The 25,758-nt window shown below is 40.0% G+C and overlaps 2 protein-coding genes across 10 annotated transcripts in view; one reads left to right on the forward strand and one right to left on the reverse strand.

Annotated features, from left to right (window-relative positions):
* CDCA2 (cell division cycle associated 2) overlaps positions 1-6,314 on the reverse strand; it is a 30,780-nt gene extending 24,466 nt beyond the window's left edge. For 3 of the 6 annotated variants that reach the window (XR_005593552.1, XM_039522202.1, XM_039522204.1), the window contains exons 1-3: positions 6,198-6,314; positions 3,050-3,753; positions 943-1,070 (exon numbers count right to left, since the gene is read on the reverse strand). Coding sequence is in view for 5 of the 6 variants with exons in the window: in XM_039522202.1 (XP_039378136.1) it covers positions 943-1,070; positions 3,050-3,593 (672 nt within the window). In the remaining variant the exon portion in view is untranslated. Of the gene's footprint in view, positions 1-942; positions 1,071-3,049; positions 3,754-5,546; positions 5,684-6,197 lie in introns of those variants that run through there. The other 3 variants (XM_039522206.1, XM_039522205.1, XM_039522203.1) reach the window with 3 other exon arrangements.
* Positions 6,315-6,706: 392 nt separating this feature from the next.
* Positions 6,707-24,366, forward strand: KCTD9 (potassium channel tetramerization domain containing 9). 4 transcript variants are annotated; one of them, XM_039522215.1, is made up of 12 exons: positions 6,715-6,908; positions 14,666-14,787; positions 15,895-15,938; positions 16,132-16,228; positions 16,707-16,765; positions 17,335-17,463; positions 18,116-18,183; positions 18,304-18,399; positions 19,282-19,431; positions 20,416-20,521; positions 20,870-21,003; positions 21,982-24,366. In XM_039522215.1, the coding sequence occupies exons 1-12, from the start codon at positions 6,846-6,848 to the stop codon at positions 22,096-22,098; spliced, it is 1,185 nt and encodes a 394-aa protein (XP_039378149.1). In that variant the 5' UTR covers positions 6,715-6,845; the 3' UTR covers positions 22,099-24,366. The 4 variants fall into 4 exon arrangements, with proteins under 4 accessions (XP_039378153.1, XP_039378149.1, XP_039378152.1 ...); XM_039522218.1 differs by having other exon boundaries at positions 6,742-6,956; XM_039522216.1 differs by having other exon boundaries at positions 6,743-6,961.
* Positions 24,367-25,758: the final 1,392 nt, after the last annotated feature.

Genomic DNA, 25,758 nt, shown 5'->3' on the forward strand with positions numbered 1-25,758 from the left:
ACCCTGGGGTGGGATATGGGAGAACAGGGAGGAATGAAGAGGGTCTCGACAGTTTTCGAAGTGTAGCTTTACCTTCGCATTCTTAAGTGTTAAGTATCATAAGTAAGTCCATTGTTATTTCTATTTTTGTTTTCTTCCTTCAGACATGCCTTCTCTTTCCTTCAGTCCAGGTTAGGCCTGGTCTTCACTACAGTTAGGTTGACATAAGGCAGTTTACGACAACCTAATTATGTCAGTGTACACACTACAGCCTTGCTCCCACCAATGTAAGTGCCCTACTGCACCAACATAACTCCACCTCCATGTTAGGATGATGAAGTGTCTGCATAGACACTGTGTTCCTTACATTGGCTGTTTGCTATCTTGTCAATTTCACAGCTCTGCTGGAGCCCTGACATTCACAGGAAAGCCCAGCTCCTGGCTCCCAGCTTGAGCTGCCTACCACGCCCCCCCCCCCCAAAAAAGCTGGGAACCCAGCTGTCCCCAGCCCTAAACTCCGGGTGTGGATCTCCCCGCCAGAGGCCTGAAGCCCCAGGAGGCTTCCCTCCCCACCCCGCTACCAGGTAGGAGGTGAGAAGCCCAGTGGGCAGCTGGGCTCCAGTGGGGAGCTGAGAGCTCTGGCTCTCAGCCCCCGTCACTGTCCCTCTTCAGTTGGTGGAAGCGCTCCTGGTGAGGGCACGCGCCACCAACAGGTGGGTACTGTGGACATCAGCCACCACAGTAATTACTGCGGTGACTAAGTCGACCTAACATAGGTCAACTAAGACAATAGTGTAGATATATCCGTAATCTGATTTTCTTCATATTCAAAATCTAAACTAAAAAAAGCTTTTGTCTATAAAAGTGAAATGGTGAACATTATCACATTCATTCAAGATGTGAAATATCTGAAGCTGATTTCCTCCACTAGCCATGTTGCACAACTCTGAAAAAAATTCCCACCTTTGTGAAAGGGTCTTCGGTTCTGTTCCTCCTTTGTTGGGCAAGGTATCGAATAAGGCTATTATTTTCAGGGGAACCCCGTACTCCAATTGTAGATCTGCGCCTAAGTTTTAAAGCCATGGATTTCCCTGAAATGAAAACAATGCAAGAAGAAAAACACAATGAAGTTTAAGGAGAACACTTACAAGACTGTTAAAATAGCAGGAATTCTATTTAAAAAATAAAAATATTCTGTTGCTTCTATTGAAAAAAATGTCGGTGTTATGCAAAGTTTTATATTTGCAATGTTGTCTTCATTAGAAGGAAAAATAAAACAGCAAGCATTTGAAACCTTGGTTGTGTATTACTTAACTCACAGGAAAAATTAAAATACTGTTAGACAAGGAAAACTCCACAACAGTTTTGGGGAAGAGGTACAAGTGTGTAATATGTCTCTCTCACTCTCGAAAGCGTGTGTGTGTGTGTGTGTGTAATCTCTCTCTCGCTCTCGAAAGCGTGTGCGTGTGTGTGTGTGTAATCTCTCTCTCTCAAGCATAAAACAGTTTCCTTTCTGGATACAAAAGACAATCAGTTAAACTGTACTGTGATGCAGAAAGTTAGGGAAACCAAGAAACGGTTTTCACAGAAAGTAAAAACAAAAAGGTTTAAAAAGGAAAAACTTCCTCAAATCAATCCTTGGGCAGCCCTTAGGTGTCCCTTTCCTTGGCAGCATGAACGTTCTTATACTCAACACTTCTCCAGAGTACAAGACCCAGGAGATAGAAAGTTAATGCTGCAATGATCAACATGAGCTTTCATGGGAAGTTCTGCTGGAATTTCCACCGGGTTTGGGGCTAACAGTGGGAGAGAATGGTGCCATGAACGACTACCCTCCCTCAGCCCTCTAGTATTGAGAAAAAAAAACCCAAACCAAAACCCATACATCCCCAAACTGAGGCCTAACACCGTTTGTTTCCCTGGGGGAACCATACATACAGTTCCTAGATAGGTTACTAAACATGTTTAGCATCCTGCTTTGCACTTTTGTGCCTTTAGACAGGGACAGTGGAAAATTGTAATGTTAATGTAGCTAGAATATATAAGAAGCTGTGCAATAATCACCATTACTTTACCACAGTGTAAAATGATCATCATTTGGATTTCAAGAAGCCCTACCTACTGATTGTGAAATGGCACACTTAGTTGTACTTATGAGTCTGTGCCACTAACAGAAACATCAACATTTGGCTATAAAGCACATGGGATGAAGAAAGTTCCCTATGTTACTTTTGCAAAATTTCCTCCAGCTGATCCTATTCCCATGATTTCATGTTGGCTGAACACAGCTTTAGGAAGTCAGAGTATTTCCCTTCTACCCAAGAAAACATATGATTAATAGGAAATTACTCTATATGCCAAGTACGGTGAATGTTGGACAATTCCTCACAATTTCTCTCTCCTGCACTATTTCCAACTCATTGCTTATAAAACCTATATCTGTTATTACCAGAAATGCCCATTATGTCTTATTACTCTGTGAATGAAACTGCCATCCACCCAATCAGATAAACCATTCAGAAAATAAATCATTTTTCCATTTTGCATGGTCATATTTAACTCAGCATATCTGCATTATGGGTGTCTTATGCTGTTTATCTATTACAGTATCATTTTGGTTTGATGAACTGTAAAGTGAGATTCGGCAATATAAACAGTCAGACTTAAAAGCACCTGCAACAATTTGGATCTTTTGTGTCTGTGAGAAGCCAATTCTGTTGCCTATTTCAACAGTATTTCCAGCTACATCAGCAATCTTGGGATTTTTATAACAACTTTGTTTTGTTTTCATTTTTTTAAATAGACGGATATCATCATAAATTAAGACACTCAGATTTCCAATAAGTTCTCTTAAATGACAGCTTCCTCCCACCACATTTCAATCCAATTTAAGAGCATTTTCCATTTAGAAGTGGTCTCAAATGCCCTAATCTTCTGGAGATGGATTCATGTCCACCATTAAATATTTAAGGGAATGTAAATTATGCAAGATACCAGATGTGTTCTCACTCACATATGAAGCACAATATTTTGAAATTTTCATTTTTAGAGTCACCTTATCAACCCTTACCTACAGATGGCTTAGCAGTAAAAGACTCTGGAGTAATCCCAAATTCAGCTATAGTTACACTAGCAAAATCAATAGGTTTCTTCATTAGTTTCTCCAAGGTTCCACAATCAGGTTTTACATCTGCTTCACCTTTGTTTGGCGTCAGATAGTGTGCAGCATCCAAAAATGTAGGTCTGCCTTCTGAAAAAGGACTTTGCAGTTTGTCTAATGTCAAAAAGGACAAAGGAGGTTCAAGTAAGTTTCCTTTTTGTTTAACAGAAAGGCTTTCATTAACTGTTAGATTACTATCATCCTTACTATTCTGATATGATTTTCTCCTCACATATTTGTTGCATTTCACTCTGGGTTTCTGCACATTTGTGGGGCTCCTGCCATTTAAATTTTCCATTTCTGAAACCTTTGTGCTTTTTGATTCATCCACTCTGACAATTTTGTCTTTTGAAATAGGCATAGAAGAAATATCTCTATCTTCTTCAATAATTCCATTCATATTTTCTTTGACGTCAGCAACAGTGTTTACAATTTGTCTAGATTGTCTGTGCATAGTCAGTGCTGTATTCTGATCTTACAAAAAAATACAATCAGTCTTCTTGTTCTCTTGTAATCACGGCTCTGTCAGTAAGAACATGTTTATGGTTTTTTGTAAAAGCAACAGCCACAACACGCAGATGGTGTAAAGTTGTTAGAAGATGCAACTGTCCTTCCTACGGAGGCAAGTATGAAATGTTAGCTATGAAGTTTACTGTAAATATCAGATATTATATGCACAGTATTCTGAAGTATGTGGATGTCTATATTAAACACACACACAAAAACTATGCTAATGCAACATTAGGGTGGATATTTCCAAATCACCGAAGTCAGAAAATTCAAGACCCCTTCAAAAAATCTATTTTAAATCTTGCCCCTTGTGCATATAGTTTTTTGTGTTAATACTTCAGAGTGACAATTTTAATGTGCAGTAGAGTTCTGTTTATATAAATGTCACTACTTAGATTTTTTTTGAAACTCTGAAGTCTTGAGTCACAGATCTTGCATTTAGTTTTGTCACATTGAAATAAACATTAGATTTAAGTGTGTAGAACTATAGATATGATCGCACTGGAATGCTGAAGCTTAATTTGTGGCACTTATCACACGCTGAATATGAGATGCATTTATTTCAATGTATGATTAAGAGTTAAATGTCTTCTCCCACACATACACAATTAAGCATTCAAACATACACTTGGCCAAGATTTTCAAAAAGTGAATGCCTAAAGTTAACTTCTTAAGTCTGTATTTTGGCACCTAACTAAATGGTTTGATTTTACAGAAGTGCGTAGCACCCAAAACTCCCACTGACTTCAAGATCTATTGGGAGTTCAACCAGTCATACATTGTAAAAAGGCTGCACTGCTAAAACTTGCACTTTTATTACAACTTGCAGTCTAGAATCCCAGTTATCTTTTGGCAGATATTGACAGTACCACACAAGCAAGAAAGTGAATACCAGCTAGCACAGGGGTCAGCAACCTTTCATAAGTACAGTGCCGAGTCTTCATTTATTCACTCTAATTTAAGGTTTCGCGTGCCAGTAATACATTTTAACGTTCTTAGAAGGTCTCTTTCTATAAGTCTATAATATATAACTCAACTATTGTTGTATGCAAAGTAAATAAGGTTTTAAAAATGTTTAAGAAGCTTCATTGAAAATTAAATTAAAATGCAGAGCCCCCAGGTCCAGTGGCCAGGACCAGGGCAGTGTGAGTGCCACTGAAAATCAGCTCGTGTGCCACCTTTGGCACACGTGCCATAGGTTGCCTACCCCTGAGCTAGCACATTCATTAGGGAAATCTTCAACTTCTGAGATAATGTTCATCTAAGCATAACAGGACAAATCAGTTTGTTTATTTAAATAAAAAGAAAACATTTTACCACCCAAAGTAGGGTAATAGGATAGTGTCAAGTTAAACAGAACAAAAAAATAAACCACCCAAAATTAAGCCCAGTTTAGCACAAGTCTTGCACTATAGCATCACAACAATGCTTAAGTAAGCTGTGTCACATTGTGACTGACTATTATTACAAGAACACTGCAAAGTAACTAATGCTACAGTTCTTCATTATCAAAGCTGCCCCTCCCACTTTGAAAAGCGGAAGACTGCTTTGGTACATGGCATAAGTAACGTGGGGAAAAGGCCGAGATTGCCAAGTATTAAGAGTAGGTCGTTACTTTAAAAATAACAGATGCTTTTAAAGAAAAAAGCCTGCTGTACCATGCTGTGCACGTGGCTTGCTTGACAAGCACACAATCTGGTCCTTCCTTCCACATACCTACTTCTAATTGTTTTATTGTCCCCTTTGTTGGGCTAACATCTGAAGTTAGATTGGCAGCTGTTGGGGGTACAGGAGGTGTCTGGCATATGACTGGGCCACATAAAGAAACGGAGGGCGACGGGGATGGGTAGAAAAGAGGAGAGGGGCATGTTGGACGGGCACGCTGGAAGAGTCACACCTGTTGGTGCACATTCCTCCCCCCACCCAAAGGAGGTGCAGCGGGGGCTGCGCGAAGAGAAAGGCAAGTAGACTGCACTGGTTCTCAATGCTGTCACTGGAGGGTGCAGCAGCAGCAACTGACAAAAAGGTCCTGCGAGGGAAGGTGAGATGGCTCCGGGAGGGGCAGCGGAGAAGAGCCCCAGTGCCCAAGGGTCTGTTCCCCTCCCCCCATATAGAGCCAGTTGTTTCCATGGGCATTATCTCATTTTCTACAATCCCTCTCTCATATCCCCCTCCCCTTCTATCCCCCTCTATCCCCCCCAGCACCCCTCCCTCTCTCATCTCCCCACTCTATCCCCCCCCGCACCCCTCCCTCTCTCATCTCCCCCTCCCCTTCTACCCCCCTCATATCCCCCAGCACCCCTCCTCTCTCATCAACCCCTCTATCCCCTGCACCCCTCCCTCTCTCATCTCCCCCTCCTTCTACCCCCTCATATCCCCAGCACCCTCCTCTCATATCCCCCTCTATCCCCCCCAGCACCGCTCCCTCTCTCATATCCCCCAGACCCCTCTCATATAACCCTTCCCCGCTATCCTCCCTCCATTTCTCATACGCCCCCGCGGCCGCCCCCGCCCCCACTCTCTCGCATACCGCCCCCCCTCCCCTCACCCACAACGGTTCCCGAATCCTGGACGATCCGACCGAGGGGAAAACTACGGCTGAGAGGCTAGACCCGCCTCTTCATTCAAACTCATTCCAAGGCCTGCACATGCGTGTTCCTCCGCAGGGTCAGCCCGCCCGCACTGAGAGCCGCCCTCCCTCCCAGCCGTATCAACCTGCGCACATGCCATCCAAACCAGTGATGGGGGGAAGGAAGAAGGCCGCCTCCGGCAGGTTTAGGGGCTCAGATAATCTCTGAAAACCTCTGCGAGAGACCGGACTATTTTCCCTGCAGCGAGTCCCGGCAGCGCGCTGGAAACACAGCTTCGAGGCGATTGGCTAGCGTATTAGTTTTGAAATATAGCCCATTAAACGGCCGCTCCATTCCCACGTGACACACACCAGCCAATCAGAATTCTAGGGAGTAATTTTTCACGCTGTTTGGTCATCACGAGTAACGCCCTGCCCTTCTCACGCCCCCTCGCTCTTAGAGCTCTGATTGGACAAAACTGAGACCCCGCCCCCCCCGAGACAGAATGTTCCCCCCCGTCAATCCTCCCTGCCTAACCTCCACACCAGCATGAAGAGACGCCCCTCCCTTGTCTCCCTCCCATTGGGCAAGAGGAGTGGGAGTGGGTCTCCGATTGGGGCCGGGCTATGTCACTCAGAGGTGCTGACTTCCGGGTTTGGCGGCGACGCACCGTGGCCTCAGGAGCGCTGGTAGTATGAGGCGGGTCACCCTGTTCGTCAATGGAACCCCCAAAAACGGGAAGGTGAGGGGGGGGCCTGGCGAAGGGGGGAGCGGTTTTGAGGTGAAGTGGGTGGGGGCTTGGAGGCGGGGTGGAGCTCGAGGACAGAGGAGATTTGGGGGACGGGAATTTTAGGGGGAGTTAAGGGTGGAGCTTGGGTAGGGGGTGGACTATGAAGGGTATTTACGGGGAGGGGGGTCTATAAAGGGTATTGAGGGGGGAGTATGAAAGGTATTGGGGGAGTGAAGGACTGTGGAGCCCTCAGGGGTAGCGGGGCTAGGAGGGGAAATAAGGAGGGGATGCCACTGGTGCCCTGTGAGTATGTGAACACTGAATGCTCTGTGGTTGTATGTATTTATTTTTGTGGGTGTCACAGGTTTGTGGATGTGAATTTTTGCCAGTACAAATGCTGTACAGTTAGGGTTGCCAACCCTCCAGGACTGTCCTGAAGTCTCCAAAAAAAGAACAGGAGTACTTGTGGCACCTTAGAGACTAACAAATTTATTTCAGCATGAGCTTTCGTGAGCTACAGCTCACTTCTTCAGATGCATAGAATGGAGCACACAGACAGGAGATATTTATACATACAGAGAACATGAAAAGGTGGAAGTATGCATACCAACAGGAAGAGTCTAATCAATTGAGATGAGCTATCGTTAGCAGGAGAAAAAAAACTTTTGAAGTGATAATTAAGATGACCCATAGAAGGTGTGAGGAGAACTTAACTTAGGGAAATAGATTCAATTAGTGTAATGATCCAACCATTCCCAGTCTCTGTTTAAGCCTGAGTTAATTATATCTAATTTGCATATTAATTCGAGTTCAGCAGTCTCTCTTTGGAGTCTGTTTTTGAAGTTTTTTTGTTGCAAAATTGCCACCTTCAAGTCTGAGTGGTTAGAGAGGTTGAAGTGTTCTCCCACTGGTTTTTGAATGTTATGATTCCTGATGTCAGATTTGTGTCCATTTATTCTTTTGCGTAGAGACTGTCCGGTTTGGCCAATGTACATGGCAGAGGGACATTGCTGGCACATGATGGCATATATCACGTTGGTAGATGTGCAGGTGAACGAGCCTCCCAGCCTGAAGCAAATACTCACCAGCAACCGCACACCATACAACATAAACACTAACCCAGGAACCTATCCTTGAAACAAAGCCCGATGCCAGCTCTGTCCACATATCTATTCAAGTGACACCATCATAGGACCTAATCACATCAGTCACACCATCAGGGGCTCGTTCACCTGCACATCTACCAGCGTGATATATGCCATCATGTGCCAGCAATGCCCCTCTGCCATACTTCCACCTTTTCATGTTCTCTGTATGTATAAATATCTCCTGTCTGTGTGTTCCATTCTATGCATCCGAAGAAGTGAGCTGTAGCTCACGAAAGCTCATGCTGAAATAAATTTGTTAGTCTCTAAGGTGCCACAAGTACTCCTGTTCTTTTTAAGGAAACGGACTAATACGGCTGCTACTCTGAAACCTGAAGTCTCCAGGAATTAAAGATTAATCCTTAGTTTAAGACGGGGGTCGGCAACCTTTCAGAAGTGGTGTGCCAAGTCTTCATTTATTCACTCGAATTTAAGGTTTCGCGTGCCAGTAATACATTTTAACGTTTTTAGGTCTCTTTCTATAAGTCTATAATATACAACTAAACTCTTGTTGTATGTAAAGTAAATAAGGTTTTTAAAATGTTTAAGAAGCTTTATTTAAAATTAAATTAAAATACAGAGCCCTCAGGATCGGTAGCCAGGACACAGGCAGTGTGAGTGCCACTGAAAATCAGCTCATGTGCTGCCTTTGGCACGTAGCTATAGTTTGTCTACCCCTGGTTTAAGATGATGTCTTGTGATGAAATCTCCAGGAATTCATCCAATGAAAGTTGGCAACCCTACTCACAGTGTAAATCCTTGTGCATGGGTTGTGGGTGCCCTTGCAGGCACCATGTTAATTTGGCTGGGGTAGTGAGTCCAGGTGTTGTAAATCATACTGGTGCAACTTAAATACCAGTACATGATGCATCTTTCTCTGGTGCAATGTAAGTAACAGGATGGATAAAAATCAGGGTTTTTTTTTAATTTAAATTTGATTTTATTTTACTTCAAATTATGTGTTTCTTTTCAAAAAGATATACCTGTTTAAAATGAAATCTGAATTTAATACAAAACATATAAGACCTACATTTATTATAATCTCTTAAAACATTTAAATAATAAGTAGATATATTGAATCCATGAGCCTCTATCAAAAACTTTGAGTTAAAGTCTACATTTCCATATAAAAGAAAGAGTCGAGGGAAAACCATGTGACTTTTGAGGTCAAACTTTATAAGTGTGGCACAGTAGTTAGCCTAAGTAATTTAGGAGACTGTCTGATTTTCAAAATACTTAGGCATGTAGGAACTTAAGCACCACTCTCTTTCACTTACGTATATATGAAAACTTTCCTAGACCTGAAATAATCAGCTTAATTCACTGGCTACAGTTAATCTCTCTCTTTACTTAATCATTTAGTTGTAAATATGAAACATTTTTTGATGAGGTTTATGTATCCAAAATATTTAAGGTTGTTTTGTTTAATAAAAACAAATTGTATATGCTGTTTTATGTGTTTGTTTAAATTCCAGTTACCGTCCTAATACAGCTTGACACAAGTAATGAGCAAAAATTTAACCATCTAGTAAATAAGCAATATATCATTCACCATTTCCTAATATACTAAAAATGTACAATTAGTAAGAATCTGAAAATATGCTATATAATTCCTCAGATAAATGTATATAGTTACAATGTATCCTCTGAGGTAGCAAAAAGATATGTCAGTTTTAGTGTAAAGACTCTATTTAGATGTAAATAACCATGAAAACATGTTGATCTTAACCAAGGAGAGGACTGTGTTTTTAGAAAATACCTGAAGTACAAATGGAAAAGTTGATTAAAATCGATGATTTAAAACGAGGCTTTCCACTTGGTGATTTAAACAATGATTTAAATAAATCCACCCTGTTTAAGTACCATGAGGTTGCTGATGGTGCAGGCAGGGTTTTCAAATCTGTCTATAAAGGTGGATTTTTTTTCAGGCACAGCAATCGGTATGCACAAATTTTGTGTGAACGACTTAAGTCCTGCTAACTTGTTTGTAGCTGTTGAGGTGGGGGAAAAATACTGCAGGGTTGTGTGGGTAGACATGTTGCAATAAATCTACAGGCATATATCTTGGGTACTCATGTTTTGAAAAATTTCCCTCAGTCTGCTAGTGTAGTCTGATTGTAATACCAGTATGTAATAGTTGTAGTAATAGTTTTTACTTCTAAAATCTCTGGCCCTGCAGAGACATTATAACCAAAACAGCAATTAAACCTCTTAAGACAATATATAAACTTAATAGTGTCTGTGTATGAATCATATTTACCTGGAGGGAATTGTTCTATAAATATCCTTCTATTATACACACAAGGGAATTGCCTTTAACCTCTGGTGAAATCTCTAATTGTTATGGGTCCTCTGTGCCTTGCAGGATTAGACCCTTAATTGTCTTCTCCCTGCCTCCAATACACGATCCCTCTTTTCTTCCCTCCCTCAAACAAGGAAGTTCAAGCTTTTTTAAGTTTTATTCAATATTTTTTATCGTATTAAGAATAAGATGTTACACTATTAAAATTAAGAAATGAATGACTTATTTATAGGGATGCTAGAATTTCGGTGCACTTTGTTAAGGATCTATTACCATGTATTTGTTACATATAATAAACTTCAGCCTCATCTGCAGCAATTCCTTTTCATGGCTTGGAGACTGAATTATCCTTTCATTCCCTAGAGTGGGTCCCTCTAGGATAGGTTTGGGAGACACAGGCAGGACAGGAGGGGGGAACTTTGCATTGTTGTCCATCCTATACCAGTTCTATGGGTAGAATATAGTATCAGTAGCCTCTTTCAAGAACATCTGCATTTGCCTGATTTTTTCACTGATCCTCTTTGTTATGGCCTAGTCCTACTTCTGTTGAAGTCCATGGGAATGGGATTGAGCTCATTAAGAGTGAGCATATGTAAAGTATTCACTAACTTGTTTTGGGGGGCGGGGGGGAGGGATTTCAAAGAGACTAGAAATTCCTTGCTTGAGTCATGGTTCCATGTGGTTAAAGTCACATTCACATTGTCATTGTTAATGCAGGTCCTGCTCTGTTCCTTTTAGTTTTCAGTGACAGGTCTTAAATTAAAGTCTGCAGGCTGCTTATGGTTCTGTTTTTATAAATAGCCATCTAAGGCTGGATTGGCCTTTAGCCCAAAATGTAATGTAGGGTTGGTTTAATGTGAGATATTTCCTCTATCGGGGGGGAGATATGCATGCACTTTCAATAATAGACTCTGTGATGGCCTGTCTTTTCCATCTCCAACTACCATGATATATCTAAACTTTCAGTTATCTGCTAACAAATGATCTTAAACTTTACTCACTGTCTGAGTCTTCTGAAATAATCTCTGAAGGAAGAGAGTGGCTCAGTTCTCAAGGCTTAGCCGGTGTACAAATCTTAAAAAGAAATGATGACCAACCGTCAGGTATTAAAATATGCTCCACCTTGTATTTAGCTGTGACACTCTAAGTACCTTTCCAAGATCTGAAGAAGAGCTGTGTATTAAACTCAAAAGCTTGTCTCTTTCGCCAACAAAAGTTGTTTCAATAAAAGATATTACCTCACCCACCTGGTTAGCTCCTTTTCCCACTTGCCTTAGATCTATATCTCATGAGTTATTTAACTGGAATGACAGAACTGACTTAGGCTATGGCTACACTTGCACTTCAAAGGGCAGCGCTTTGAAGCGCTAAGTGTAGTCAAAGCGCCAGCACTGGGAGAGAGCTCTCCCAGCGCTGTCCGTACTCCACCTCCCTGTGGGGAATAACGTACGGGGCTTTGACCACACTGGCGCTTTGCAGCGCCGCAATTTGCAGTGCTGGAGAGGGTGTGTTTTCACACCCTGCTGCAGCGCTGCAAATTTGCAAGTGTAGCCATGGCCTTAGTCTTCACTGTTGCAATGGAAAGCAATGTTAGAGAGCCCTGGAACAGAACAAATGAGCAATATTTTGATTTCAGTGGAGTTAAGCTCACTTACATTGGGGCTCAGTTTGGCCCATTGTCCCCTCCTTGAAACCCTTAGTTGACTTTCTCTGTGAGCAGCAGGATGCCTGGCAGCCCTGGCCCTGTGGGAAAGGTTATTAAATTGCTGCTTTCTTAGCCAAGGCCAGTAGAACTGTATAAATTGACCAGTACGGAGATATTGCAGCAGGAAGTGCTTCTACAATACTGTTCATCTAATATTCTTTCAGCAGCTATCTTCATATCTTCTCTGTTTATGCACATAAAAGCAGTAGTCTTATAAATGTCAGCATTTGTTTCCTTTTCTGCTTTCTTGAAACTTCATTTATTTTCCGCCCTTCACCCTCCCCTCCTGCAAACACACCTGCACATTACTTTTGTCCTTCACCATATTTTTACATTTTGTTAGGGTGAGGTTTTTTGGTCTCAGTCCAGTGAGGATCAGTTATATAGTAGATTTTCCCCTCACCCTCCTCACTTTTTGACAGCTCTTTCCGTTCCCTTTTTTCCTCATCCAAACAAAAATAGGCAGTGTGGTGATTAGGAAGAGGCACTGAAACCATAAATAATGTGTTGGGTTGGAACTGGCTACGCTTGTTCTGACACACAACAAAATTGGTGCTTGTCTTGTACCTTGAGCAGTACTCAGTTCTCCCAGTCTGTATTTTGTGGAGATTTGACTTCAGGGACCTTCTCAAGACCCTGATATCATTAAACACCTGACACTTCAAGTGACTGGGAAAGAGGAGATGGAGAAATAGAATGGAAAAGAAATCCACAGCTATGACAGCATTTTAATGCTTCGGTGTTTTTTTTTTGTTTTGTTTTTTTTGAGTAAATGCCACTAACAGATTTGATTCTGTTTCTTCTATTCCAATCTGTTGCTAGGGTTGGTTATGATAGCACCCTTAGTCTTAACACTTGACAAATGGGAACAATTGGATCACTGTGCTTTCTGCTAGGTTTTATACATATGGTACATCTGCCAAAGTCAGAAGTTTAGTTATGGCTGCAGTAAGTGGCTGGGCTGGTGCTCTCATTGATGAGTGCAATATCAATAATTGGTTATTGTACTACTTGGCTTCAGAATATTTAAACAGTAACTTAGTTCCTCCCACCTTGATTTGTTTTCACTATGTCAGCATTGTGTTTTGTCTAACAATATCTTGCATTTCTAAAATTCTTGGCACTTGTATAGCAATGCATGTGGTCAGAGCACTGCACAAGGAATAACTGGCTATTCCTCCCGCACAGGTAAAGAAGTAATAGACTTCCTACTTTGCACATGGGCAAACTGACATACAAAAGTTGTTATTCACCTGCAGAAATACACAAAGCCAATGGCAGATCTCCTGGTCATCCTCATCACTTTATTATTTATGCCTCCCACCCCCAATAACTGATGTATGGCATAAAGTAGTTGGTCACTTTATGATGGCAGCTTTCCTGAACCTATTTTGCACTGATTACAGGCATGGTTATTTGTCTGCTTGGACAAATAAGGATGGCTGTAGTCCGTGCAAAAAAGATGGAGCAAGGCATGGAGTGACCTATGGTCTCCATGGGACATGCTTATTACAGAGGAATGACCACAGGCTACACTGTTCAATTCCATATACTGCCTTTGGATCATGGGTTGATAGTTGGCAATGCCTGGTAATTTAAAAAAAAAAAAAAAGTGTCCATGGGGTGACACATCAACAAACTAGTTTCTCTTTTGGTACAAAAAATAGAGGTCTGTTGAATGATAGAGCATAGTGCCAGTTTGCTTAAGAGTTATGCTATTTTTGGGAGCTTAGTAACATTATTACCTGTCCACAGAGTCTTATTTTTGTTTTTACACAATGTGTAATTAACCGCTTGAACTTGCTCCTACGGGATACTGTTGAGACCAAGAGCTTAGGATTCAATAAATGCTTGCACATTTATATGGACAATGAGAACATCTACAATTAAGTTAATATATTTTTTTATAAGGGATATAAACCCTCAAGATTCAGGCCACAAATCAACCACTATGTGATGGGGGTTAGGAAATGCTCATGAGTAGGATGTTCCAAATTGCTCACTAGTTTATTGAACTTTCCTCTTGAGCATCTGGTACTGGCTACTTTCAGAATGGACTTCATGTATCACTGGCCTGATCCGGCATGACACTTCTTATGTTCCCAATTGTAAACACTGTGATACCCTGGAGGCTCACTTCCACCCCCTTAGCTGTTTATTCTTGGGGACTTGCTGTGTGTTTTGTTTCAAAGAAATTTTGCAGTAATTTCATGAGCAGTAGAATGGAGAGAGAATTAGAGGGATTTAAAATAAGAGGCTTAAATCCTACTAGATAGAGTAGGATTCTAATCGTCATTGAACATTCAATAAAAAATGATTTTTAAAAATCCTTTAATGCTCAAGGTATTTCTTAGTTATTCTAAATACACAACCAAAGCAAACTTTAAAACTGTTTCAGCTCATTAGAGAGGACCATTAGATTGTGGCGTGAGGGCTTGTTTTTTCCCCTTCATATTAAGTATAGATAATGTGTGTTCTTCTTTTTAAAACAGTTGTTTAAATGTCCAGAAAAATTATCCACATACGGTATCTGCAGCACTAAATTACCTGTCTTCTGTTTATAGGTGGTGGCTGTTTATGGGACATTATCAGATTTGCTGTCTGTGGCTAGTAATAAGCTTGGAATAAAAGCGACCAGTGTGTACAATGGGAAAGGTGGACTCATTGATGATATCGCATTGATTAGGTAATGTTTGTCCAAACAAAAGCTAACTTAATTGATATGGATACTGATATGATGTTATATAAAAATATGTGAAGAAAGTGCTATCGAAGCCATTCGAAAAGCAGTTTGTATAGATACTGGTTAGAAAACTTAGGGCTGTCCTCCTGGATCTTCAATAACTAGACTTTAATAACCTGCCTCTAACAGTGGTCAATACCGGATGCTTTAGAGGAAAGCAAATCCCATCACAAGTGCCCCTGGTCAGTTATGAAATGCTGCATGACTCTGTGGATTCCATCCTGAACCTTGTTTGAAGTCATTTTATGCCCTGAAGCAAAAGAGAGTTAACTTTTCCCCCCTTTAGCATTCTCCTATCTGCAGATCATCTTATGTTTTAATTTGCCAAAACAGACATGCTATGATATCATAGCCAAAGTGTTGTTTTGGGTTTCTTTTAATTTTGAGGAGAAATTAAACTGCTTGTATAAGTTGAATGTCATGACATTTAACACCTATCTGAATTGTTATACAGAAATGTGTATTCTAAAGGGATACCAATGCACACAGCATGTATGTGGCTTAATCCTTCAGCCCTTCCACCTGTGAGGGTTGGAGGATTGGACATGTAAGACTGTATTTACTTCAGATGAGAGAACAGATACACCTCTACCCTGATATAACGCGACCCAGTATAACATGAATTCAGCTATAACGTGGTAAAGCAGTGCTCTGGGCGGGTGAGGCTGCGCACTCCGGTGGATCAAAGCATGTTAGATATAATGCGGTTTTACCTAGAACGCGGTAAGATTTTTTGGCTCCTGAGGACAGCGCTATATCGAGATAGAGGTGTACTATACATTTTACAGGAGATACTTAGCAAGTTTAGTTCAGTTCATTAGTTGTAACAGAGGGCTTGATTGTTGCCTGGCTTACGTTGGTGTAAATTGGGAGTATTTCCACTGAAATTAAGTGTTACACTGAAAATCAATAGGAGATCAGAACTGGATTGTAAGGCTCTAAGTAAATGATAATCAATTTCCATTGCCTCCAACTGATTGGGAAAGGGTTAACCCTGGACTAATGACTTGTTATACAAAAGTACTCACTTTTTTTCCTTTTCCCCCCTAGGGATGATGATGTTTTGTTTGTTTGCGAAGGGGAGCCATTCATTGGTAAGTGTGTGTTTTGAGGGGGGTGGGGTGACTAACGTTTTGCCTTATGAAGAAACAGATTTGAAGTAAATGTAAAATATATATGAAAATTCTTTTCACCAGTGTGCAAACAGTTTTCAGAAAAGGTATCTTATGTGGGGTTATTCAGAAATATACTTGACTAAAGATCACTTTGTACATTTCATCAATGTAGATCCTCAGACAGACGTAAAATTTCATGAAGAACTAACAGGGTCGCACACGGATTGGTTAACACTAAATGTTGGAGGCCGATACTTTACAACTACACGGTGGGAGTATAACTTTAATTTTTGTTTTCAAAGAACTTTAGACTTCCGTGAGTCGATACTGATAATTACATTAACCACTGTATGTTCACTTGGTGAGTCTTCAGAGGGCAAATAAAAAAAATTGAAAAAAATCACTTATTTGGGAGAAAATCTTTCAGTGCAGTTATCTTATTGGACACTATTACTGATTTAAAACAGCTTTCCGATGGTATTAAAAACTTGCCAGAAAATTATACTTGGAATCTTCTCTACTGTACTTTTTAATCAATCAAATAAGCTTTCTCTTTGTAAGATGTCTTATGAGAATAAATTTGACCTAATACACTATACATGTTATGAAAATAGGTCTGGTACAGCATTGTAATTTAGAGGTATGTCTCTTTCATAACTGTAGGTACAGCAAATTCTTGATTTTTATTTCAATGTATCTCTTGAGCTAGACAAGGTAAAGATAAATTGAGTTTGCTTTATTTTCCAGGAGCACTTTAGTTAATAAAGAACCTGACAGTATGCTGGCCCATATGTTTAAAGATAAAGGTTGGTATTTTGAAATAGACTTATTCCTTAAAGTTAGCAGAAACACTTAATTTTTTTTTAAAGACACCCCCTCCTTATGAGTATGTTAGAGTACCAAAACAGAACTTAGAATGCTTTACTTCTCACCAGTTGTGTTTAACGTTTGCATGACATCTTGAAACGTAAATTACAACTAGTAATACTTATGAATGCTTTTAGTTGCAACTCATTCTGATTTGACCATTGTTTCAATTAATGCAGTCAGTGTGCTAACACTGTTCAAGAGACACAAATACAGTCCATGCTCCAGTAAAACTAAAACAGTCCAGTTCTGCTCCGATTTATATTGATTCACCTGCTGGTTTTCACGCTCTAACATAAATTGTGTTTTGGATTCAGAATTGCCCCCTCTTTTTTTAGTTTCCATTCTCTTCCAAATTGTGTCCCTTTCAAGTCAATCTTTTATTTAACTCATTACAATCTGTTACTTTGAGGGGTGTGAGGATACTTTGTGGCAGTAGTAATCTGAATATGAAAAGTTATCACGGTATCAAATTTAATACCATGCATATTTTTTTGTGTGGAAACAGATGTCTGGGGGAATAAGCAGGATCACAGGGGAGCATTCCTAATTGATCGCAGTCCAGAATACTTCGAACCAATTCTGAACTATTTGCGTCATGGGCAGCTCATTGTAAACGATGGCATTAATTTGCTAGGTGTGTATTATCTGTGTGACATCCCTAAAATTTATTCACCCTCAAAGGTTAAACTCTGCCCCTAGGTACATTCATTGGCATCAATAAGAGTTGTATATGTATATCTGAGGGGTTGTAGATGTTTTAAAAACGTTGGTACATTTGTTATTAAGTTTTTAATTCTGTGATTTACAGTTGAATGAAAATAAAATATTCATACCTATTCAACTTGAGAGTTGTAAGGATTCTTGGCATGCCCCAACCTATTAGTATAATTCTGGTTATGATTCCTTAACCCGCATGTACTCCAGAACTTCTACACTGCTTGTATTGGAAACACACCGTTACGAAATTGATGAATGATTTTTCTTTTAATCTGTGGTCTCCTTTCCTCCACCCCAGTTACATCTAATTAATGGTTGACAATTATATTATGTATTTCTTGTGGACTGTTTAAATTCACCAAGAGATGTTTTTTTTGTCTTAATGAGAGTGAAAAGGTAAATTGGGTGGGGGGAAAAATTGAATTTATGCACTTGCAATCCTGGGGACAGATCTTGTACATCTTAGGAGGTTTTAAACTTCCTCATATCCCAGCGAAGAAGGGAACTTGGCATCATTCAGGAAAGGGCCCTTATTTTCTAAATAGCCAAGTAACTTTTTCTTTTGTTAGGTGTTTTGGAAGAAGCCAGATTTTTTGGTATTGATTCATTGATTGAACATCTGGAAGTAGCTATTAAGGTAACTTTTTCATTGCATTTGACTGTACGTCTTGGGGTTTGTTTTTTTTTTTAAAGCAATTTTAGCTCTCACTTCTGTAAATATTAGTTTTAAACTCTTTTTGATGCAACTCTCTTGCAGAATTCTCAGCCAGCTGAGGATCATTCTCCTATATCCCGGAAGGAATTTGTCCGATTTCTGCTGGCAACCCCAACTAAGTCTGAACTGCGCTGTCAGGTATAATACAAACATGGCTTTGAACTATAGTACTAGAGTCCAATAGCAAAATGCCCTACATCTCATGTGACAATTAGTGATGTGAAGTCCAAGCCACGTGTGTGGGGTTTTCCTTTTTTCCCTTTTAATTCCTTTTAAATGTGAGACAGGAGGTTTTGATTCAACGATATGGCTAATCCAGGACCAATCATGCAGGGAAAAAAAGCCCTTCCGTTTTGCTTTTTGTCTTTTATTATATTCGGTTGAAGGTTTCATGTAGCAGCCATTCATCAAACTAATCAGTTCCCTATTTAAATGCAAAATGAACTAACATAACAAGGACAATGTGTATGAGGTTTTGCATTTATATTTCATTAGCTCTCAGATGGAGCAGAAGGTGTTCTTGCGTCTATTTTTCTTTGGTTTAAGGGACTGAGAACACTGGTTAGCCTTGTGTAATATTGTAAGCTCCTTACATAAATTCACCTTTCTGGGAACGTATTTGTTAAGATCTGGATTTAAGTATAATACAAAATGAAGGTAAGCGTCTAATGTTTTATCTTACATATACAAGGGAAAAAAGTGTGTGAGGATGAAATAGAATTATAAAGTCTTTCAAGCAGATTGTAATAGTAAACGTCTAGGGCTTCAGTGTTTTATAAATAAAAAACAATTTTATTTGTAAAGTTTCTTACATAAACTAATGCTCCACTACCTGTCTGATGAAAATATTTATATCTTAGAAATGGGAAACTGAGTCAGAAAGATTGTGTCAGAAGTCACAGAGTGGGAGGATGTTAGAGCTGGGATTAGAACTCTGAAGCTTCTGACTCAGTTTTGTGCTTAGACCACTGGACTAAACCTCCTCTTCAATTCCTGGTTTTATTTTGTTTGGTTTTTTAGGGTCTAAATTTCAGTGGTGCAGATCTCTCTCGGTTAGATCTTCGATACATAAACTTCAAGATGGCTAATTTAAGCCGCTGCAACCTCGCCCATGCCAACCTTTGCTGTGCAAATCTTGAACGAGCTGACCTTTCTGGATCAGTGCTTGACGTGAGAATTGTGTCTTTGGGAAGGCTGAGCTGTTCAATGTTACGTAGTCTAGAAGAGCAATATTGGGAACAAATATAAAGTAGCCACATTTGTTTTAAAAACCTTTGCAAGCTCTTGAATGTATAGATCACTTTACGACTCTTATTTAAAATGTTTGATTACATACAGACTTGATCTGACCGACTTTGCTTAGTTTTTAGTGCCTGTTAAGTTTATAGTTCATCCCAAAGTTTTAAATTTCCTTCCCTCCTCAAATCAGTTTCTATGGAAGCATAGGCCTAAAGTAAATAGAGCTTTAGGTCTTGAGTTGCTGTGTGCTATTGCACTACTCACCATTCTAGGAGGTTGGCAGGGGAACAGTGTTACAACCTTTCACTCCTCCTCCTTAGATGACATGATATGCTGGGTTTCAAAGCCTTATTATAAGGCTATGTCTACACTACCACTTACGTCGGCATAACTTATGCTGCTCAGTGGTGTGAATAAGCCACCCCCTTGAGTGACATAAGTTACACCAATCTAAGCACCAGCATGGACAGCGTCATCTCAGCGGGAGAGCTGCTACCGCTGCTTGTTGGGGGTGGATTAATTAAATCGACAGGAGAGCTCTCTCCATCAGCTTAGAGCAGTTACACTAGAGAACTTACCGTGGGCAGCTGCGCTCCTGCAAGCTCTGTAGTGTAGCCATAACCTGAGATAAATGATATGATCTGACAAGCTGTTCTTTGAGCTGTGTGAAGTATTTTACTGATAGTATGTATAGGGGGAGAGGGATAGCTCAGTGGTTTGAGCATTGGCCTGCTAAACCCAGGGTTGTGAGTTCAATCCTTGAGGGGGCCACTTTGGGATCTGGGGCAAAAATTGGTCCTGCTAGTGAAGGCAGGGGGCTGGACTCAATGACCTTTCAAGGTCCCTTCCAGTTCTAGGAGATTGGTATATCTCCAATTATTTATTTTATTTTTTTTATTTTTCTTTCTTTGCCAGTGCGCAAACCTACAAGGTGTAAAGATGCTCTGTTCCAATGCAGAAGGGGCATCGCTGAAAGGATGTAATTTTGAAGATCCCTCCGGCCTTAAAGCTAACCTGGAAGGTAACAAAAATAGTCTCTGCCTGGTATCCACTTGCTTTGGGAGTCATACAGACTAAAAGTGCAAGCGGTGCTGAGACTTAAGTTAAATGGTACATAGCAGTTTCAAACTTAATTTGTGGAATCAATATCTTTGAGAGGAGACTAATTTGTCTAGTGAATTGAGAGCATGTTACTGGAAGGCGAGAGCTCCTGAGTTCTCGTCTTGTTTCTGCCACGACTTGCTTTGAGTTTGGGCAAGTCCCAAAAGCCCATGATCACCCTAGCTTAGTGCAGGGGATTGGCAGTGTGAATTTGACCTGAGAGTATTTTTGTTGTTGTTGTTGTTGACCTATTGTTTGTGTGTTTTAGGTGCTAACCTAAAAGGTGTTGACATGGAAGGAAGTCAGATGACAGGAATTAATCTAAGAGTTGCAACTTTGAAAAATGCAAAGCTGAAAAACTGTAACCTCAGAGGAGCAACTCTTGCAGGAACTGACTTAGAAGTGAGTAATGTGTTTTTGTTTCATACACAGTAACTTGTTTAACTAAACTGCCAGTAGAATTATTAGACATCAGCATCGATAGAGGGTCTTAGCAAGATTAATTCCTTTCAGCTGGGTAATCTATTAAAGGGAATACAAGGATACTTTAAATTGGGAGCAATGAAGAGGCACTGATTTTAAGTATAGCAGCTGTCAGTTTTCTTTTATTTGTCCTTTTATTGCCCCAAATCACCCCTATCTCAGTGTGTCAGTACTTTTGATCTTACTTTACACTTGCCCCAGAGGCTGAGGAATAGACTTCAAACCGTAGTTTTTTTCAGCTTGCCAAAAAGATTTTTGGCCTTTTCTTCCAAAGTGACACACACATCTGAATGTGTATGGAGATTTTATTACACCTAACTTTTAGTGCTAGATCATGCACTCATTGAAGACAGTTGGAGCTTTGCTATTGACTTTAGTGGGGAGAATCATGCCACATTCAGCAGGGTCGCATGGGGAAGCCTGCCTTGCTGTGAGAGGTCATGCAATATACCTTAAGTGTCTATATTGTAGAAAAATTACTTCTCTTAATTGGTATGTTCACAAGCACTATAAACCTGTTATGATGGAGGAAATTGCTGATATGCCCCTCAGTTATGTCTGTTGGCATGGCAACGATTATCTTTCCATCAGCTTTGTTCAATGTGGTTCAAATGCCTTAAAGGATGCTAGTTTGAGATGAGATTTATATTGTATCTTATCAGATTCCTTCACTAAAAATAAATTTGACTGTAGCTGCTTGTGGTAAGCAACCAAAGTCTCACTGTGAAATAGTTTACCAGGAGTAGCTAATTTAGGGTAATATAGTGTCCAACTAATTCTAGCTTGCTCTAACTACCATTCTGCAGAAGCTGGGAGTACTTTTATATTAGCTAAAACTCTCATAAAAGGATTTCTTTGTACGCTTAACCTGAGAGGCTTTTCTTTTATATCCTTTAGAATTGTGACTTATCGGGTTGTGATCTACAGGAAGCTAACTTGAGAGGCTCTAATGTAAAAGGAGCTATCTTTGAAGAGATGCTGACGCCTTTACACATGTCTCAGAGTGTCAGATAGGACCTGGCACAGTTGACTGGAAGAATACTTGCTGAAGAGGAAGAAATGAAAACACTTATCGTGATTTTTCTTTCTCCACCCACTCCCTTTATAATCTAGACATACCATGTATTGGACAATAATTTATATCTTCAGTAGTGCCTAAGGAAACACCTCCGATCACTCTTTGGGGGAGGGGGCTTTTATTTAATAGGTGTAGGAATAGACATTGTTGCTACCTTTTGAATGGAGATAGGGAAGTGGGCTAGTTTTAGAACCAGAATGTTATGTATTTTTTTAAATAGACTTGTTTTAGCATCACCTCATTTTGGAATGCATTTTTAGGATTTTAATTTATAAAGCACGATATATGCAATTATATTTATTACATTTGTATCTGCAATATAAATATATGAAATGTTAGTCACATACAGTAGCAGAAATGTTCTGGTTTACAATTAGCATTAGTATATCCACAGTTAGTTTCTTTATTCATGCACAGCGTATTAAATGATGAATGTTGTGGGGATAGAGTTCCCAAAACATTTTTTCAGGTACTCTTTTTTGGGGAAGACAGCATTTAAATAAGTCATCACAGGTAACACGGCCTGGTAGTAGCTTGAATTTAGGTATGCAGTGGCTCAACCAACTTCTGAAAAATAAAGTGGAAGCATCTTTGCAACTATATGTTCACTAGAAAATCTTCATGCACAGCAGAGCTTTGTTATAATTAGAACTTAAAGGAGCATGTTCCAAGATGCACACTACTTATTTAGTCCTTTTGATGTCAGTGTGGACTGCTAACAAGTGAAAATCTCTCTAGCTTGTGTGTCCCTTCTAGCACCAAGCCTAAGTACATGTGGGTTTTTTTGTTTGTTTGTTTTTTTTAAAATAGGAAATTAAGTGTGGATTGGGAAGGGGAAAACCGTTTATTCCTCCAGCAAAGTAGACCCAGGGCCTGATGCCCAGCCTCTCTCTCCATGGTCACTACTGCTGTGTACGGAATGGCAGCTGTTGCCCCTGAACACATGCTATGCAAGCATTCTGCACACTGAAACAATGGATAGCACGGACCTTCCCCAGTGCTCTGGGTTGGGCCTATTCAGAGCAACCATGGGAGCCACTTCCCTGGTGCAAAATTTCCTTTCCTTTACCCCTCTTCATCTGTTAGTGCACAGGGAACCATGGAGTTGCTGCAGTGCAGAAAGCCTTATGGGATCTCTGTCGAGCAATGAATTTCACTTGGGGTGACCAGATGTTCCGATTTTATGGGGACAGTCCCAATTTTTGAGGCTTTTTCTTATATAGGCTCCTATTACCCCTCCAACCCTGTCCTGTTTTTTCACACTTGCTATCTGATCACCCTAATTTCACTCAAGAAGCTGTTTCCACTGTAACACCAGTTGAGATCCTCTCATATGTCTCTGATTATTCTGTACACAATCAAAAAGCACAGACCTTTTATACCAAATAGAGCTGGGTGCATCAAGAATACTTACCTCACTAACTTAAAATACCCCAAAGCCAAAATCAAAGGAAATACCTATCTTACTGGAAGACAGGAACAAATGTAGCATGATGTTAAACTTGCAGAGTTAACCGTTGTTAACCATGATCTAAATTGTCACAGCTACTTCAGTGGGTCGCCTTTTAGCTGTAGAAGTGCAGATCTACTGTCTTCTGTACAAGGAAGGTGGTGTGGTCTTAAAGGTTACAGCAAAACCATTTATTTTTCTAGGAAAGATCAGCTCCCAAAAAGTACATGACAAGGAGGGAATGGGGCTGTATTGGGTTTGACTCCATCATGTCACGTGACCTTCTTGACCTCAAGGTCACACAGCCAATTAGAGCAGAATTGGGATTCGTCAGGCTCTTAGGCCTTTTGACTTATTGGACAACTCTTAGCTTCATGGCAAAAAGTTGCATTATAAATATAGGGTCATTTTTTAATGTACCACTTTCCTTAATGGGGGTAATGTACATGCATTGAAGGAAGAGTACAGCTGGAGAAACGTACTTAATTAAACGAATTATTTTTGTAGCTGGCAGAGGTAGAATATTGTATGGGAGAAATCTATTTTCATAATCAGTGTGTATAAATTATATTTAAACTTTCACAGATATGCTGTGAGTATTCAAGTGACTAAGGCATTGTTCACTTGCAAACACGTTTTTAGGTACGTCTTTTGCTGTGACAAGACTGCAGGAATAGCCAAAAATGGCATGTTCTGAAAATGCAGGTTCTAGCCTAATGTAAACTGGCTGCATCAATAAATAGTATAAAATGTTTATACGGAGTCTTGTTTTTTAATTGAGTAAAGTTGTGAAAATGCAGCAAAGCGTTTTAAATGTCTTGTAACATATGACTCTTATTTAGGTGGACCAAGGAAAATATTATCTGGAAAAAGTCAAACTTGCAAGTGAAAGGCAAATTAAGTTTTGTGTACTAAAAGCATTAATGACTAGACCTTGAAAAATGCGGAGCAGACTTTCAAGAGAGCTCAGCTCCCTTTTAGGCATCATAACTGGGGGCCAGGTTTTTCAGCACGTGGCCACTAGATCACAATGGGAACTGGTAGGTCCTGAACACTTGAAAATCTGGCTCCAATTGTGTTGGCGGGGCACTTGGAAATCTAGCCCTGTGTATCTGCAAAGCCTATCTGTTATTGATTTGAGGAAAGGTTTTGAATTCTAAAATACAAGAAATAAACAAACTGTGCAAGTCTTTTCCTATGTATTATTTTGCTTAATAAACCATTTTAACAGCTTGATTAGTTGTATCAGCAGGAGTTGTGTGTTAACCCTTCCTGCTGAGATGTTACATTAGGACAGAAAATTGCTCTTTTCCTAAAGTAACTAAATCCTCTTTAATACTTTAATCTTTTATCAAATTACTTTTTAATCCATTAATCAGAAAGAGGATAGGAGGACTGTGAATGGGCTACTAAACACGATGGAGTGGGTATTTCACCACTTAGATGCAAAATGGAGTGCATGGGAGCAAACAGCTGGATAAAAGTTCAGATTTCTGCAGCTACGTTTGAGTTTCACCCCTCTATAGGCGTCTATCAGCATATTTATAGTTTGCAATGCCTTTCAGCTCCAAAAGGTGTAAGGGTCACTGCTTAAAGGCATCAATGTTGTTATTGCAGTGGTACCTAAGAGCCCCAAGTCATGGACTAGCACCCGCATAGGGGTAAGTGTTGTGGAAACACAGAACAAAAAGACGGCCCATGCCTCAATCTAAGTAATATAGTTGTCTACTGAATCAGCTAAATTATACTTTGAACTCTAGAGAACCAAGAATCTCAAAGCATTTAAAACTATTGACCACATTTTGAAAAGGGTCAGATTTTCAAAGTATCTCCGCACCCAGGGGCACTCAATGTACTGAGCACTTCTGCAAATCTGGCTGCTTGTTTTGGTGCCTAAATGGAAGCTGAGCCTTTTGTAAAATGTGGCCCGAGGTCTGATGTACAGAGATGCTTGGCGTTTAACAAACTTGTACATTTAAACTATCGCACACAGTACTGGTTGCATCTCAACAACTCCAAACTTACCCAGGATGTACTTTCTATTTAAAATAATTAAGAGCCATTGAAAAGAAAAATGAGGATTTTTCCCTAGGGAACCTCTGATTTATGGCTTCTTAAAATAAAGACTGCTTATGGCTCTTAGTGA

Source organism: Mauremys reevesii, linkage group 2 (genome assembly GCF_016161935.1).
Source record: "Mauremys reevesii isolate NIE-2019 linkage group 2, ASM1616193v1, whole genome shotgun sequence".
In the NCBI taxonomy this organism is placed as follows: domain Eukaryota; kingdom Metazoa; phylum Chordata; order Testudines; family Geoemydidae; genus Mauremys; species Mauremys reevesii.